The following is a 17,845-nucleotide window of genomic DNA, read 5'->3' as shown; positions in this document are numbered from 1 at the left end:
ACAAGCAATCTTTTGACCTCTTAGTCTTCAGTAAATGCTTTCTCTTTTTTTTTTTTTTTTTTTTTTTTTTAATAAACCTACTCAATCTAGTGATAGTCAGACTATATTAAGGTTTTGTTTAACAAAGTCATACCTTATGGAAGGAGCTAGCTATGTTAAACTTTACAGAGCAGCAAAGAAACGTAGAACATGAGAAACTGTAAAATATTCATATTTAATGTCCTCATCTTGATATTACTTCCCTTTCTCTTTAATGCTGAAGACAGGATGTCCGTTGCTTGAATTCATGGGGCCTTGCTGCTTATTTTCTTTGTGCCAATGATAGTTAAGGGCCAGCTAGGTAATCAGTTCTGTACATGATCCAAAAAGTACAGGTCCTGCCTTGGAGAGTCTAAATCTAAAGGTGGACCTGAAGGAGGGTGATCTCTTAAATCACTTTTAGTTTTAAAAATAAAGGCTTTGTGTTTTGGGCATTGATTTGGGTTTTATATGACAAAAGGGAGAGGCTCCTAATTCAGAGGGTATTCTGGGGGGCCTGGTTTAGAGGGTATTCAGTCCATGGGGGCAGCTTGGAAGACAGTGGGATGACTGGAATGGGAGAGAGCTTTCAAGACTGACCTTGCTGGAACTATAAAAGGAGGGTAGGCAGGGGCGACTCTGTTTTTTGCTGCCCCAAGCACGGCAGTCAGCCGGCTTTTGGCGGCGCGCCTGTGGGTGGTCTGCTGGTCATGCGGATTCGGCGGCATGCCTGCGGGAGGTCCACCGGTGCCACGCCATTGGCGTCCCCGCCGCTGAATTGTCGCCGAAGCCCCAGAACCGGCGGACCTCCCGCAGGCATGCTGCCGAAAGCCGCCTGCCTGCTGCCCCCACAGCGACTGGCAGCCTGCCCCCTGCGGCTTGCTGTCCCAGGCACGCGCTTGCTGCGCTGGTGCCTGGAGCCACCCCTGAGGGTAGGGATGCAATCCAAAACAATCTCAAAATTGTTGATTGGAAGTAGGTGTGCTGGGTCTAAAGTTAGGATGCAAGGTTTAATGCAGTGGATGGGGATAGGGGCACAAGCGCAGTCAGTGGTATTGGACTGGGAAGGGAAGGCTTTTTTGGTTGTGGCATCTTGGGAACGCTTAAATGATGTGTGGCCGTGGGGGTTACAGTAATCCTGGTGGAGCTGACCTGTGTGTAAATGGGCTGTCCTATTTGCTTGACCTTATGATAGAAGGTGCTACTATGCCAAAATTTTCCGAATAAGACAATGTGAAAATCTAGTGGACAGAATGATTTGCTAAATAAAGTCAACTGTTTCTCATGCAAAGTCTTAAACAAGAAAATCTGACTCCTATTAAACTGTTGTATTCTTGTATTCACAGAAGAGAGAATCAAAACTCTAGTCTCTTTTAAGCACAGCTGACTGACGTAGTGGAAACTGCCATGAGACTTCTCTGTACTGCACTTTCTTTGGTCTTGATTTACCAGCTGGTTGATGCTACGTTATCAAAGACCGATGCAAAGAAAATGGCTTCAAAAACGCTGGAGGAAAAGGTATCAGAACTAGCTGTTCATGACAACTTGTACTCCAAAGTGAGTTAACAAGGAATATTGGCAGATGTTGAAGAGTTTTTCTACTGGCATTAATTTATAATGGTTTAGTAAGAAACCAATAAGATAACTAAAGTATACTGACATTGAATAGTCTTAACTACTGCTGGACCATGGTTTTTTTGTTTTTAATTGAAAAGTCACAATTTTAAAAGCATTACCAAGGAAGACAAGCTGTTTAGCTGATATTGAACTTGTAAGAATAACTACCTGTACAGTGTTAAGTTCACTATATGGCAAAACATGAAAGGTTAAATTGTCTTGCTTAAAGGAACATTATTTAAAATTTTGAAACTGTGTAGCTAAAATTTCAAGTTTCTGTTAAAGAACCTTTTAGTATCCTGAACTCATTGCTTAAAGCAAGGGTGGTTCTGGCTGCCTTTAATGTTAAAAACAGTGCTTCGGGCAGGCTTCAGAGCAACAGGACTGGACACCCTCAATCCTGCCATAACTTCTTGTACATGCTTCTGCCGCTTCACTTTTGGCATTGCTGCTACTAGTGAACGTCCTCATGCAGAGTCTGGGAAAGGGTGTGCACATTGAATGAAAAACCTGATTTCCCAGCGATCAGGTGCAGGGGAAAACCAGAAGGACCAAGGACAGAGTCTTCTGGAATCCCCATAGAAAGTTGAAGGTGAGGATGACAGGGATTCTCCAAAGTAGATGGTGAAAGAGCTATGAGTGAGAGAGAGGAGAAGAACCAGGAAAGGACAGAGTCACAGAAGCCAACAAAGGGTAAGATTTCAAGAGGAGGAATGTGGTTGATGTTGTTAAAGATAGCTGACAGGAGAAGGAGGTTGAGGATGGAATATTGGTTCTGAGCTATGGATAGAAGGAGGTCATTTGAGAGTGGTTTAAGTGGAAGGCAATGGGCCGAAGCTGCATTGAAGAGGGTCTATGATGGAATTAGAGGAGAGGCACTCCATCCGTGTTCAGTGAACTTTGAGACAGAAAGGAGACAGCATGGTAGCTGGATAATCAGTGGTCAAGGTTGGGTTTTTAAGGTGGGAGAGAATAAAACATTCTTGTCTTATGAGGGGAAAAAGCCAAAGGACAGTGAGAGTTTAAGGAAAAGAGTGGGCACAAGGGAGATCAGGAGATGGGATGGGTTCACCAGGGCAAATGGAGGGGCGAGAGGAGGAGAGCAGACAAGTATGTGTCTGTGACAGGAAAAGGAGACGAGTTGCAGGAGGGGGAAGGTAAGATGAGGGGAGGGGGAAGGTCACAAATTTTTTCCATTTTCTCTTGGAAGAAATGTCAAGATCCTGTGCTGGGAGAGAAGTAGAGGCTGGAGGAGGGGAAGATTTGAGGAGTAAGACAAAGGTGGTTGGGGTTGAAGACATAGGATACAATTTAAGTTGGCAAAATAAAATAGTTTTAGCTAGGAAGAGGACAGAAGTGAAGGAGGACAGAATGAATTTGTAGTGGAGGAATTCAGCGTGGTTCCAGGATTTCTGCCAAAGAAATCTTCTCACTTGCTCTGTGAGAGCAGGAGTGAAGGAAGTGATTGTAGGGGGTGAACAGGGCTTAGTGGTGTGGCAGGGTGGACCTACTGACAGCAGCGAGGGGCAATGCTGAATTGTAATAATGGAAAACCGAGTGACAGGGCGTGATAGAGGGGCCTGGTGGGCAATGCTGAAAATGGTGTGTGCAAAATTAAAAGCATTCTTTAGAAAACAAACATGTAGTTGGTTTTACAGTAGTGGTCAAGATATGCTAGGTACTGCTCGGAAAAGACAGTCCCTGACTCCCAAATCTCTATTTTGTCTTCAAAGCAAACTGGGTACACTAGGAAGTGGCACTATGTCTTTACTCATACCACCTTAGGAGACTAGCCACTCTTGTACTCAATCAAATATGGCTAAAAATAGTGGGACATTGATTTGACTTTTCTTTCCAGTCAACAACATCAACCAATAAATGCTGACAGATGTCCACTAAGTGTGCACCTTGTCAGGCCTTAGTGCTCTTTTTTTGGTTACTAGAACTCTGGTCCTTATTCTTGCTCCTGATGCCTATGGTACATTCATGATTGTGGACATTTTGCTAGTGGTAAAAGCTGTATAAAATATCTCTACCTTCAATACCCAAATTACAATGAAAGTTCAATCCAAAATGTCTTAAATGTAATGGCCTCCTTAAAGTGTTTAACCAACACACCAAACTGGGAATGTTCAGTCTTGCAATTATGTTTTGATGTAATACTTGAGAGTACAGTTATACTCTGAAAAGAGACTATGCATCGCCTTATTCAGCTGATTTGCTGTGGATCTCTAATTTATCTTTCAGTCCTTTGAACGCTACAAAACTTACCACAGCTAAGTGATCTAAGTGCTGATTCCTCACAAAACTGGAAATTAGTACTTTGCCAATCAGTTGGGACTGTGTAAACCTGAACTTGGAGACAGTGGGGGGTGGGGGAGATTCTTATTACTGGTGTGAGGAAACTTAGCTTGACTCCCAGAGTCCATGCTGGGTTTGCAAAACTGGCAGTTAGAAAAAAAAATCTTGAATGCTATTGGGTATACAAATCATAAGACACAAACATGAACCCCACAATACTGCTTTAGTCACTTCTCACTGTAGAACGGCTCTTAAACCTTGCTAATGGTATCCTAGATTTGTCTGACTATAATAGCCAAGAGTTAAGTGTCTCGGGTCTTCTTCCAAAAAGGAAAACATGTTAGAGTACATTATGAACTTATTGCAAAATTGTCATTTAACCTCTGAATGAATGTCATACTGCTCATGTGTGGAGACTGGCATACTCTATTTCTATAGTAAATTGGCTTTCTCTGTTTCTCTGTTTGCAGGGGAAGTGTGTATAAAGTAAGACTTTAAATATTGCTGATACTGACAGCATTTCTGAGCTCTAGCCTGTTCCTTTTAACTAAGCTATATTGCATCATTTATAGGGAACACTAAAAGTTTAATGATGTGATTAAAGTGTAGATTAACTCAAAGTAGTTAATTGTACAAATGCTGTTAATGAAAGTAATTCTAAAAATTGTTTCCCCCCTTAGATATGGCATTCAGACAAAATTGTACAAGACCGGGGTCTGGTAGTCACTGATCCAAAGGCAAAAGATATTGTGTTGGAACACAAAAGTTACTGTGCCAAGAAAACGAAGGAGAGACACTTCTGGGGAGATGTTCTGGGATATATCACCCCTGTAAGTAATACAATAAAAATCAGAGTCTCTGCTGAATATACAGCAGACTAATAAGATGCCAGGTTTCTCTATTCTTGCAGCCTCAGTAACAGATTCAGCCAAGCACAATATTGTACCTATCCCTTCAGTTTCCTTATAATATTATAGCTACTTCTGATGCTTGGTCAAATAGCCACCCAAGAGAAGAAGGATGGTTCATCAGTTGGGTACTAGTCTGGGACTCTGTATGTTTCCCTGTTCTGCTGCAGGTTTCGGTGTAACTTTCATGCAAGTTGCATAGTCTCTCTGTGTCCCAATTCCTCAGGGGGGATAATAGTACTTCCCTATCTCACAGGGGTAGTATGAGATTGTGATGTGCTCACATACTAGGGCAATGTCGACTGTATATATACTATGGATAGCTGCACAATGCAACTTGAATAATTTCAATACAGAGCAAAACTTTTTCTGCTGACACCAAACTAACCCTTATTTCCAAGCTCGCTACTATTCAAGACATCTCCCTAGATCCCTTTTAGAACAATGAATATACGTTTTGAGAATAGTAAAGGGCTGTGTAAACAAATAAGAAAAAGTGTAACCAGTTAAAAAAAATAAATTGCGAATGATACCAACACTACTTATTGCAGTTCATCAATTGCTGAACTGTTGACTTTTTGGTAGGCCTGGGTAAGTAGAGGTTTGAAGGAAGGATTTGAAGGACAATGAGGAAATGTCACCCCTTTGACTCAAGTCCAGTTATGTGTTTGTACTATTTTCCTCCCTTTGAAGGATAGACGTTTTTTGATAAGTATTCAGCTGTGTCCACTTGCCAGTTAAGCTTGGTGAAAGTTGACTTCCAAGTGAAGGATCACTCAAGCTCCCAAACCAACTTTGCTTTTACTGTTAGCAGGGCACTACCAAATTCACTGTCCTTTTTTGTAAATTTCACAGTCCTAGCATTTTAAGTATTTGAACCCCTTAAATTCAAGATTTAAAAATGGTAAATTTCACAGTGTTGTACCAAAACATGAATATGTATTTAAAAATGGCAAAATATAAACATGTTAAAGCCTTTAAGACTCAGCATTTCTGAAACCTATCCTTTGAAGTTCCTGTTCTTTTTGGGTTTCAGAAATATTTTGAACATGAAGTAGTGGTGTTTTCAGAGTCTTCTACAGACTGAAATGATGGCTTGAAGGGTGCAAACTGGACCACTTATTTCCATGTGTCAACTGCAAAGCCACATGATGACTTAGTTTTCATCTTTAGCTATTACACTGCTCATCACTTCGGTAGAAATTTCTAGGAAATGTGCTGCATTAAGAAAGGTGGTCAGTTTTTTTTTTTGTTTGTTTGTTTTTTTAAGGTCTTGCAGAGGCGTAAGGATGCAAGCGCTAAAGCAAAAAACGATGGTCTGGCAGCACATGTTTTGGCCCTTAACATAGGAGTTGGCTAGAGGGGAAGAGAAGATGTTGGCGGGGACAGAGGGATAATTTCTTTTCAACAAGTCTTGGTCTAAAACTATGTTTACACTACTGCCTATGTCAGCAAAACTTACGTCACTCAGGGGTGTGAATATTCTACCCCCTGAGCAACATAAACTATGCTGACATAAGTGCTAGTGTGCACAGCGCTGTGTCAGTGGGAGAGCTTCCCCTGTGACACAGCTTATGCCGCTCGTGGGGGCGTTTTTTAATGTTGTTGGCATAGAGCGTCTTCACACGCTCTCCAGCGGTGCAGCTGTACCACTGCAGTAAGAGTAGACATGTCCTAAGAAAAAGGAATTTTAAATAGATACAATATTGATCTTCCTGAATTTTCATTTTTAACAGCTTCAGGTATCTGGAGTGAACTTGTTTAAAAACAAAATAGTACAGGTCTCCCTGCAGCTTTTCTAGAAACTTCCTTTAGAATATGGCAAAATTCAGTAGACTCTGTTCACACTTCACTACAGCAGTAGACTCTGTTGGAAGTGTTATCACTTATCAAGGAGGGAAAGTATAATCACAGGAAGGCTAGGCCTTCTAGCAGACTCCACTTGGATATCCTGTGACTGTCTGGCTCTTCCATACCTTATAAGAGCAGGTGTGTGAAATTTCACCATTCCTAACTTCCATTGGACATGAAAAAAATGGAATGCATACCTATTAATCCCATTCCCCACTGGAGTCTCTCTTAAATTCAATAAAATCTGTAGCTAAGATGGGCTTGTGCATTTACCTTTGCTGGAAATTTCTAGTGTGCATTCCATAGTTGATACTAAGTAATGAAGCTCTACAAACGTGCTAAAACACTTCCTTAGAAGCCCACAAGCTGACCTGCAGTGATCCTTCCAACACTTTTCCTTGTGATATACAGAAAAATTGTCATCTGGCAAGTAGTAAAGGTGGTTGTAGATCCTGTTGTAATGTCTTTTTTTCCCCCCTTTTTTTTTCCCCTTTTTGCAAGTGGAACAACCATGGCTACGACATTGCTAAAATGTTTGGAAACAAATTTACGTTGATCTCCCCAGTCTGGCTACAGGTGAAAAGAAAGGGAAAGGAGATGTTCCAGTTCACAGGGCTACATGATGCTGACCAAGGTTCTTTATTTTCGTGTTGTGTGATGTTTGGATGTGTGTATATATATGAAATATGTAGTCAGTATTGCTATAGGCTGAATGAAAGACACTAATTACTAGCCTTTCCAGTATACTAATATGGATTTGTCTCTGGTCTTTCTGAGGATGAGATTCCACTTTGTCACTGTATTCTTATAATTAAAAGTCTCTCTCTCTATTTTTTTAAAAGAAAACCACCCATTTATCCCCCAAAGAGTAATGGAAAAATGGAGATTTCAGTGGCTTCTTTCACCTGGCCCATCACAAAGAACAGGCAGAGATAGTTATGTATATAAACATTTTTAATGAATCTGTATTAATTTAATTTCATTTTGTAAAATATTTCGGGATACATGACTCTACAGTCAGGCTACATTTCAGGCTTTATGCTATTAAAATTTAAATTTGATAATGGCTTGGGTGTCGGCAAATGGAAAGTTATCTCAATTGAAATATCATCTCTGGTGACCGATTCTGAACAAGCTTTAATTCTGATAATTTTCAGACCAAATAATGAATCAATAAAATGATCCTTATGAAAATGGGACAGGCCACGAAAAATACCATCTTATTTAAGCCTGTTCATCCCAAAGGATGATTGAAGCCTCCAAAAATAATCAAGTTTCAGAGTAACAGCCGTGTTAGTCTGTATCCGCAAAAAGAAGAACAGGAGTACTTGTGGCACCTTAGAGACTAACAAATTTATTAGAGCATAAGCTTTCGTGGACTACAGCCCATCCCTGGGAAGCCTTGAAAAACCCTCACCAAATCCCTGGTGAAAACAAATCCAAAACCCCTTGGATCTTAAAACAAGGAGAAATTAACCATTCCCCTCCTTCCTCCCACCAACTCCTGGTGAATCAGTTCCAACCCCCTTTGGATCTAAAACAAGGAAAAATCAATCAGGTTCTTAAAAAGAAGGTTTTTAATTAAAGAAAAAGGTAAAAATCATCTCTGTAAAATCAGTATGGAAATTAACCTTACAGGGTAATCAAATTTAAAGAGCTCAGAGGACTCCCCTCTAGTCTCAGGTTCAAAGTACAGCAAACAAAGATAAACACTCTAGTAAAAGGTACATTTACAAGTTGAGAAAAACAAAGGAAAACTAACACGCCTTGCCTGGCTATTTACTTACAAGTTTGAAATAGGAGAATATGCATCCGAAGAAGTGGGCTGTAGTCCACGAAAGCTTATGCTCTAATAAATTTGTTAGTCTCTAAGGTGCCACAAGTACTCCTGTTCTTCTTTTTTCAAAAATAATCAGAGCCTCAATATACTGCAATCTGGGTGTCGTGACAAATGAGCCAGAACAAATGCTGTTGCATTTCATGTGAAAGGCAAGGGAAACTTTTGTAACGTAAAAATGTTGAACTACTGGTTTCCATATGGAATGGGGCAACTAGCTTTATTCTCTAGATATCAGTAAGGCTGTACTCACAATAGAATGACCTGTGAGCCAGTAACATTTTCTCTTATGGGAGGAGGAGAGTTGCAATGAAACTACATACTTTACTTAAAGACGTCTCTTGAAAGATATTTATATTAGATATGTTCTTAGTTTAACAATTGTTTCATTGTTTGACAGATTGGATAAAGGATGTCAAGAAAAACTCTAAAACCATCAAAATAGGTGAGGCTGCATTTTAAGTTTCTTGCAGTCTTCTGCTTATGGTTATTGGCACAGGCAAGGAAGCCTTTATTTCAGGAGTATGTGGATGGAAGATATTAGCTGAGCAAAACAGTCCTCATGCACAGGCTCTTAAGGGAAAAGACTGGGAAAAAAAAGTATAAAAGAGTGCATCTAGCTTTATTTGGGTCAATTAATTATTGCTAACTCAATAATTGAGGTACCGTACCTATTGGTGCCCTGAGGTTTTTCTCCTGAGATTTCTCTCCCCCTCCCCCATTTTTTTTTTTCTTGGTTCAGACTCTAGGACTCCGTGTTCCTGCCATCTTCCTTCTGGATGAGAATTCCTTCAGAGCTGACTGCCATGTTCTTGGGGGAGAGGTTGGCCTTGTGACCACAGTACTCTTAAGCTCTGGTTAGAGAATCAAACTGATGATCCAGTTAGAGTGTCTAGCATGATGATGTAGAGGACTGCTGCATTTTTCTCTTAACCTGAAAGTCTGAGGTCTCTAACAGTTTCCTATTTTAGAAAAATTGGAAAACATTGATATAGACACATCTGCTAAACAGCTCACCTTGCCTACTCCATGATCCTGCCAGGGACTGGCATGCTTGCTTTATGCAGATGTCAAAATGTAAAGAGTGGATTGCAGAAGGATGAAATTCATTTAAATTAAAATAACCCTCAATGTGAACTCTTTAAATATGTCTTTAAAATACAACTTTCTAATAAAGTAACTTTTTAAATATGTCCTGATTCTCGTTATTAACCTAAACCAATTCTAAGCCTTTCTGCTCCTTTTATTAAAATGGTTTTCCACCGGGGGCACGTCCTTCTCTGGTCCACCTTGGATGCCAGCCTTCCTAATAGCTCCCTTTCCTGCTCACTTGTTGTGACTTCACTTCTAGTAACATGGGGGCACAGCTAGTAAACAGTCTTATGGAGCTTGGGAAAGAGCGTGTCTGTGCTTCCTCAAAGAAGAAATACAAGAATATTGTCATGAGTGTTAGAAATAATCAAAACAGTGCAACTGACTAGACCCAGTGCTGCTAAACTCACAAAGGTAACAAACTAAAGTTTAGAAGTAAAATTATTTATCTTTCCAGTATAGTAATCTTAAGCATTGTGTCAATAATAGGTACAAAACTTCCAGAAGGAGACACTATTTTCAAGCTGGCATCCCTTTAAGAGTGATTTTACAGCCCCTATTAATAACTCAGTTCTCCATTCGAAGTATTTACTTTGAGTCGACATTCTTCAGTGACCCACTTTTGAAACAAAGGACAACATTGCATGAGCAATTTGCTTATCTATACTAACTGGAGTTAGAAAATAGAGAAGCAAAACCTTTAGATATGGGAGATTTTCCTGTGAATTTAACAGTGTAATCAGAGCAGTTGTAATTTTCATAATTACTTGTTTGACTTGTTTCTTTCATCTCAGTTCCTCGGATTTTGTTTGACGGCTGGACTTACCAAGATTTTGAGAGTATTTTTGGCAGTGAGGATGAGATAGAGGAGCTTTCCAAGACCATGGTGCAAATAGCCAAGGTAAAACCATTGCTAATACAAATGAGTTAATCAGTGGGATACCCTGTTATCGATCCTTTATAGCTGGATGATACCTTCACATCTTATAGTGACAATGAAATTTCTATTCAAATAGTAATTAGGTAGGATGTTAAACATTAACCGCTAAACTTAAATATCTTAAATCTGTGGGACTGGACAACTTGCACTCAAGAGTTCTAAAAGAGCTGAAGAGCTTTCCAAGCTGTTCAGTGAATCTCTGCAGCAGTTCTAGAGGACTAGAAAAAAATAGGGCTGTTGATTTTAATTGCAGTTAACTCCTGCGATTAACTCAAATTAATTACGAATAAAAAATTAATTGCGATTAATCGCAGTTTTAATCACACTGTTAAACAATAGAATACTTTCACTACAGATTTGACAAAACACAAAGAAGGTACCAATGTGAGATTTCTAAAGATAGCTAGAACACTCGACCCAAGGTTTAAGAATCTGAAGTGCCTTCCAAAATCTGAGAGGGACAGGGTATGGAGCATGCGTTCAGAAATCTTAAAAGAGCAACACTCCGATGCGGAAACTACAGAACCGAACCACCAAAAAAGAAAATCAGCCTTCTGATGGTGGCATGTGACTCAGATGATGAAAATGAACGTGCATTGGTCTGCACTGCTTTAGATAGTTATCGAGCAGAACCTGTCATCAGCATGACAAAGCACAGGAACAAATCTGTACAGACACATGCCTAGAACCCCGACCAGGGGTATTCTATTTGCTACCCAAGATCCATAAACCTGGAAATTCTGGACGCCCCATCATCTCAGGCATTGGTACCCTAACATCAGGCTTGTCTGGTTATGTGGACTCTCTCCTCAGACCCTACGCTACCAGCACTCCCAGCTATCTTCGAGACACCACTGACTTCCTGAGGAAACTACAATCCATCGGTGATCTTCCAGAAAACACCATCCTGGCCACTATGGACGTAGAAGCCCTCTACACCAATATTCCACACAAAGATGGACTACAAGCTATCAGGAACATTATCCCCGATAATGTCACAGCTAACCTGGTGGCTGAACTTCGTGATTTTGTCCTCACCCACAACTATTTCACATTTGGGGACAATATATACCTTCAAGTCAGCAGCACTGCTATGGGTACCCGCATGGCCCCACAATATGCCAACATTTTTATGGCTGACTTAGAACAACACTTCCTTAGCTCTCGTCCCCTAACGCTCCTACTCTACTTGCGCTACATTGATGACATCTTCATTATCTGGACCCATGGAAAAGAAGCCCTTGAGGAATTTCACCATGATGTCAATAATTTCCATCCCACCATCAACCTCAGCCTAGATCAATCCACACAAGCGGTCAATTTCCTGGACACTACTGTGCTAATAAGCGATGGTCACATAAATACCACCCTATACCGGAAACCTACTGACCGCTATACTTACCTACATGCCTCCAGCTTCCATCCAGGACACACCACACGATCCATTGTCTACAGCCAAGCTCTAAGATATAACCGCATTTGCTCCAATCCCTCAGATAGAGACAAGCACCTACAAGATCTCTATCAAGCATTCTTAAAACTACAATACCCACCTGCTGAAGTGAAAAAACAGATTGACAGAGCCAGACGAGTACCCAGAAGTCACCACCTACAAGACAGGCCCAACAAAGAAAATAACAGAACACCACTAGCTGTCACCTTCAGCCCCCAACTAAAATCTCTCCAGCGCATCATCAGAGATCTACAACCTATCCTGAAAGATGATCCTTTACTCTCACAGATCTTGGGAGACAGACCTGTCCTCGCTTACAGACAACCCCCCAACCTAAAGCAAATACTCACCAGCAACCACACATCACTGAACAAAACCACTGACCCAGGAACCTATCCTTGTAACAAAGCCCGATGCCAACTCTGTCCACATATCTATTCAAGTGACATCATCATAGGACCTAATCACATCAGCCATACCATCAGGGGCTCGTTCACCTGCACATCTACCAATGTGATATATGCCATCATGTGCCAGCAATGCCCCTCTGCCATGTACATTGGCCAAACCGGACAGTCTCTACGCAAAAGAATTAGTGGACACAAATCTGACATCAGGAATCATAATACTCAAAAACCAGTGGGAGAACACTTTAACCTGTCTGGTCATTCAATGACAGACCTGCGGGTGGCTATATTACAACAGAAAAACTTCAAAAACAGACTCCAACGAGAGACTGCTGAGCTGGAATTGATATGCAAACTAGACACCATCAACTCAGGACTGAATAAGGACTGGGAATGGCTGAGCCATTACAAACATTGAATCTATCTCCCCTTGTAAGTATTCTCACACTTCTTATCAAACTGTCTGTACTGGGCTATCTTGATTATCACTTCAAAAGTTTTTTTTCTCTTACTTAATTGGCCGCTGAGTTGGCAAGACAACTCCCACCTGTTCATACTCTCTGTATGTGTGTATATATATCTCCTCAATATTTATTCCACTCTATATGCATCCGAAGAAGTGGGCTGTAGTCCACGAAAGCTTATGCTCTAATAAATGTGTTAGTCTCTAAGGTGCCACAAGTACTCCTGTTCTTTTTGCGGATACAGACTAACACGGCTGCTACTCTGAAACCTTTGAATTCTGTGTTGTAATTGAAATCAATATATTTGAAAATGTGGACAACATCCAAAAATATTTATATAAATGGTATTCTATCTGTTTAACAGCGCGATTAATTTTTTTAATTGCTTGACAGCCCTAGAAAAAAGCTAATGTGGGATGACCCAGTTATTAAGATACCAGTCCTGGGCAAAATCATGGGACAGCTTTTAAAGAATACAGTCTTTATAGAATTAAAGGAAGGTAGAATAATTAATGCCAGTAATGTGTTTTATGGAAAATGGATTTTATCAAATTTGTCTCTCAGATCTTTTTGAGATTAAAGAGTTTTGACAAAGATCTGTTATACTAGTTACTTCTGTAAGGAGTTTGATTAGTATTGTATAATATCCTGTTAAACTAGCACTAGGAATCAACATAGCAAATGGTAAATGGATTTTAAACTGGCCGACTGATCTCAAAATAATTGTAAATGGGGAATCCCCATCTAATGCGTTCTTAGCAGGGCCCACAGGTATCTGCTCTTGGCCCAATGCTATTCAATATCTTAAACAATGATGTGGAAGAAAACAACGCCCACTTCCCTTTCCCCCCCCCCCAAAAAAAAAAAAATGGAAGGGACTCAGAAGAGAGCTACAAGAATGATTGGAGGTCTGGAAGACCTACCTTGCAGTGAGACTAAAATAGCCTTTTCTCTTTATTTGTATGCAGTGTGTGAACATATTCTTTGCTCTACATGTACAAACTAATATGATTGGGAGGGTGGAGGGGGGAATGCAATACATGTTTACAGAGACTGGTTACCAGTTAATACATTAACCTCTATGGTATTAGTATAACTGTGTGACAGCGAAAGCTTTCTAACTTACACTGAACTGTTCCCAATTCACTTTAGGAAGAAAATTTTGATGGATACGTAGTTGAAGTGTGGAGTCAGCTGGGAAATCAAAAGCAAGCGTAAGTATGAGCCTTTAGGATGCACTGATTGAAAAAGTGGCTTCTGCAATATAAAACCAGCTTATCTTTTTAAAAAAAGTATAAAAGCTGTTGTAATTAATCCATATAGATTTTAATTTTATATTTGCACTGTTGGTGTTTTATTTGTACACCTGACCAACTTGTTGCTCTTCTAATTGAATGCCAGTAACCTTCAAGGATCCTCTTTGCCTTATAATTTCCACGCAGTAGGAGTGTCTATACAGCAATTAGGAGGCGTGGTTGCAGCACATGTAGACACACCTGTGCTAGCTTTGATTAAGCTAGCTTGCTAAAAATAGCAGTATAGCTGTAATGGCACAGGCTGCAGCCTGTGTTTGTACCCAGTATCTTGGATCGCCTCCTGATTGCAGTGAGAATATACCCATTCTTTGTGAACTCAGTTAAGGTTGCTCATTTGTTTCCTCAGAATGGAAACCCTGAAAAGTAAAGAAACTGCAAGTTAAATCAGTTGCACCCAACACTGCTATTTTTCAGGCCTTAATCCGCTGTTATGAGACTTTCATACCACATTAATAACCTTTCAAACTTTATTTCAGTTCAACAGTAAATCCCAGTGCATAAAAAATGGATAAACACTGCACCGTACAATATTAACTCAAACATGTACATGGTTTATCTAACATGTTAACAGATGTAAGTTAGTGGAAAAAACTTAAACGTATGAAGTTGGGAGGGGTTGCAAGTGCTTTGGAGGATAGGATAGGATAACTTAGTGGAGCTGGTGTTTCGTCTATCGGTTACTTTCTTATGGTTGTGTAAACAGTCAGATTGACTTTATATTATTTTATTGAGTAGCTTTAACACCAACTACAAACCAGTTTAAATATGTTAATATGAACTCAAAGGGCTAAATTGCCAACAGCACATGAATAAACATTACAGGGAATGTTGTTTGCTAAACTACAGGGAGAGAGTATACTTTATTTGGTATGCTTCCAAAATGAGGCCTGCTTTCTCTACACTTCTGTAAGATTTTGGGGTGATTTATGGAGTTTAATTCTTAGAGTAAGTGTAATTTGCCTTCATTGTACTCCAGCTTCTTTCTCCACATTGATACAGTAAGTACTATTCCATTACTTCAAGAACAGTGGAAGCTCCTCATAGTAGAAACAGAAGCTATTTTCTGCATTGATATGTGGTTTTTTTATTCATGAAGTTGACTGTTAACACACCTTTACATATCTTTAATGCTTATCCATTTTTGCTAGCCATGCTGACCAAGAGGCTTAAAATAGATCTCACTGACCTTGGCAAAGCTATTAGAGGGAGCAGATCTAATGGATTGCAGTTCTCCTTTTCTTTGGAAGTGGTCCAAAATACAGCTTGGATAAAGTTTCTACTTGTACACAAATTAGTCGGTTTGTGTTTTACAGTTCTGGGTTGGAGTTTCCAGGCATTTGAGCTTGGCTCCCCTTTGTCAGACTTCCACTCAGAATCCCTACTTGTAGCCTTTATTATGCATTTCCCCACTGCATTTTGCTGGGGCCACTTAATCTGTTTTTTCATTAACCTTGCCTGTGTACAGTAGCCATAAGAATTTAGCTGTTGTTTTGGCCATGAGATGACACATCGTTCTCCACCTTAAGATCACAGGCACAATTGAGAGGCACTAAGTTGTGGGGCCAATATCTTCATTTTACCCCTGGAACTCAAATCACAGTATTTAATGCCACCATTGATCAGGAGTAATAGATCTAAGGTCACTCTGCCCAGGTATCGTGTATGACAGTAGACTTTCTTTCCACCATTCTTGGGGCTGGCAGACTTCAGCAGTTTCCAACCATATCAGTGATTTTGGCCCTAACCTTCTAACTTGCAGAATTAAGCTAACACACTGCTCAGGCAAGTCTGCTCTTGAATTGGTTTTTGTTCATAGTGTCTTGCTTTAGTTTTCACTAATTTTACCTCAAGCATCAGGGTAAAATTGTGTTCTTGTGTCATGAGTATGCATGAGTTGTCTGCTGCTGCTCACCAGAAAAGTACAGGGTTAGAGTTGTCCATGTCCTTGTTGGTTAGTCCACATAGTGGCAGTATTGTAACATAATTCCTACTGTACACAAGTTGACTTTCAAGGGATTGTATTTGAGAAGTGAAAGAACATCAGAAGGTAGGGAGAGCTGAAGTTGGATGTTGGCACAAGAATGAATCCCTGTCCTGTAGAGATGTAGGTCCTTGATAGAAGAACCGTAATTATGTATGCTTCATATACAGGTTCTATATTAATTTTGTTAAGTACTTAGTACAGATTTCCCAGCAATTCATCGCTTTCCCTGAGGGTAGGGTTGGCTGCTTTTTGGAATCTGACCGTGAAGAATCTGTACCATCATAGTGGTGCTCCTAGGAACAGCTAGCTTCTGCCATCAGATTACTTCCCAAGCCATTGGATGGCAAGACAACAAGGAGATCTGGCTTCCTTATGGGACTGGTATTTTTACATTGTAGTGTGAATCTGCTTATGTTGTAAAAGTAAATTAGCCTGCTGACTTTAAGCACCACTACCTGTTGGCTATAGCCGCTGACAACTGACCAGCAGGAATTGTGCATGTGTGTCAAAACAAATGCAGAAATGTGTAACAGATGTCACATCAGTTACCTGACAACAAGATCTGCTGAAGTTATTTAAAATTCTGCTTTTTGAAAAGGGTTCAGGGTTGCGGAGCTGTAACTAAGAACACAACAATTCTAAACTTAAATACATGAACACTTAAATACTAATGTGATAAATTTCAAAATTGGCTTTTCTGATTGATCCTTCCAGTGGACTTGTGGTATGTCCGCTGTAAGGAGGAAGTTGATTAGCTATGGAAATGTCTTAAATTTCCTAATATTATATCATAGCATTATGGAAAAAAGCTCATAGACCATTCAGTACTGCTCCCAATGCTGGATTATTCCATACAGTACACTTTGTAGTATTTTGGTCAATTCCAAATTAAAATCCCTTAAGTGATACAGCTTGTTGGTTGCCTTGGTAGGCTATTCTACAGCCTAATAGACTTTGCTCTCAGAAATGTTCTTTTTCTCAATTCCATCCTTTCATCCCATTGCTCCTAGTTATACCTAAATAGCACACCAAACTCTTTTCCTCCTGCTTCTACCATTCCAATATTTGTAGACTTCCCAGCTCTCCTATGCAACCATTTAGTATTCATTTAGCATTTTTAATAATTCTCTCAGAATAGATCATGCAAATATGGTGGGAAATGCAACCATAACTAGTTACCCAATTTAGCAAAGATTCGTATAGCTTTTTGCTGCAGCGTGTTTTTTTTTTTTTTTTTTTTTGCTTGTAGCTTTTTGCTATTTTTAAATCTTAAGGCTCATTAAAGTTCTAATAGCTCTCATGACTGTGTACACTGGTTGCTTACTAACATTACTTAGTATGACAAAGTCAGGCTCAATGGCTGCAAGAGGGTGGTGGAATCAGGTATATTAGTCCTAGGATGATAAAAAGCCCTTTTCTCTACAAACTGAGAAGGGGTTACCTCAGGTCAATTAGGGACACCTGAGTCCAATTAAGGGCTACCTGAGACCTTTTAAAATGCCTCCTCTGGTGAGAGAGGGAGGAGAGGAGACAAGCTGCCGCTGGGCTAGTGGAGTTAGAGTAACCCAGTCTCATCCCAGTTGATTGGCACAATCAGAACAAGCAGAGGGAAAAGGAAACAAGAAATAAGGATCGGGAGCAATTAATTGGAATTCCA

At 40.1% G+C, this 17,845-nt stretch overlaps 1 protein-coding gene across 5 annotated transcripts in view; it reads left to right on the top strand.

Moving 5' to 3' along the window:
* Positions 1-17,845, top strand: part of CHID1 (chitinase domain containing 1) — a 288,134-nt gene that overhangs the window by 19,878 nt on the left and 250,411 nt on the right. For 4 of the 5 annotated variants that reach the window (XM_054028547.1, XM_054028549.1, XM_054028546.1 and 1 more), the window contains exons 2-7: positions 1,365-1,575; positions 4,617-4,766; positions 7,197-7,329; positions 8,933-8,977; positions 10,419-10,525; positions 14,041-14,102. In XM_054028547.1, the coding sequence (XP_053884522.1) occupies positions 1,426-1,575; positions 4,617-4,766; positions 7,197-7,329; positions 8,933-8,977; positions 10,419-10,525; positions 14,041-14,102 (647 nt within the window). In that variant the 5' untranslated portion in view covers positions 1,365-1,425. The remainder of the gene's footprint in view (positions 1-1,364; positions 1,576-4,616; positions 4,767-7,196; positions 7,330-8,932; positions 8,978-10,418; positions 10,526-14,040; positions 14,103-17,845) is intronic. The other variant, XM_054028550.1, reaches the window with a different exon arrangement.

The sequence above is a fragment of the Malaclemys terrapin genome, chromosome 4 (genome assembly GCF_027887155.1).
Source record: "Malaclemys terrapin pileata isolate rMalTer1 chromosome 4, rMalTer1.hap1, whole genome shotgun sequence".
In the NCBI taxonomy this organism is placed as follows: Eukaryota; Metazoa; Chordata; order Testudines; family Emydidae; genus Malaclemys; species Malaclemys terrapin.
Note: the sequence above shows the minus strand (reverse complement) of the source record. Positions and strands in the feature narration are given on the sequence as shown.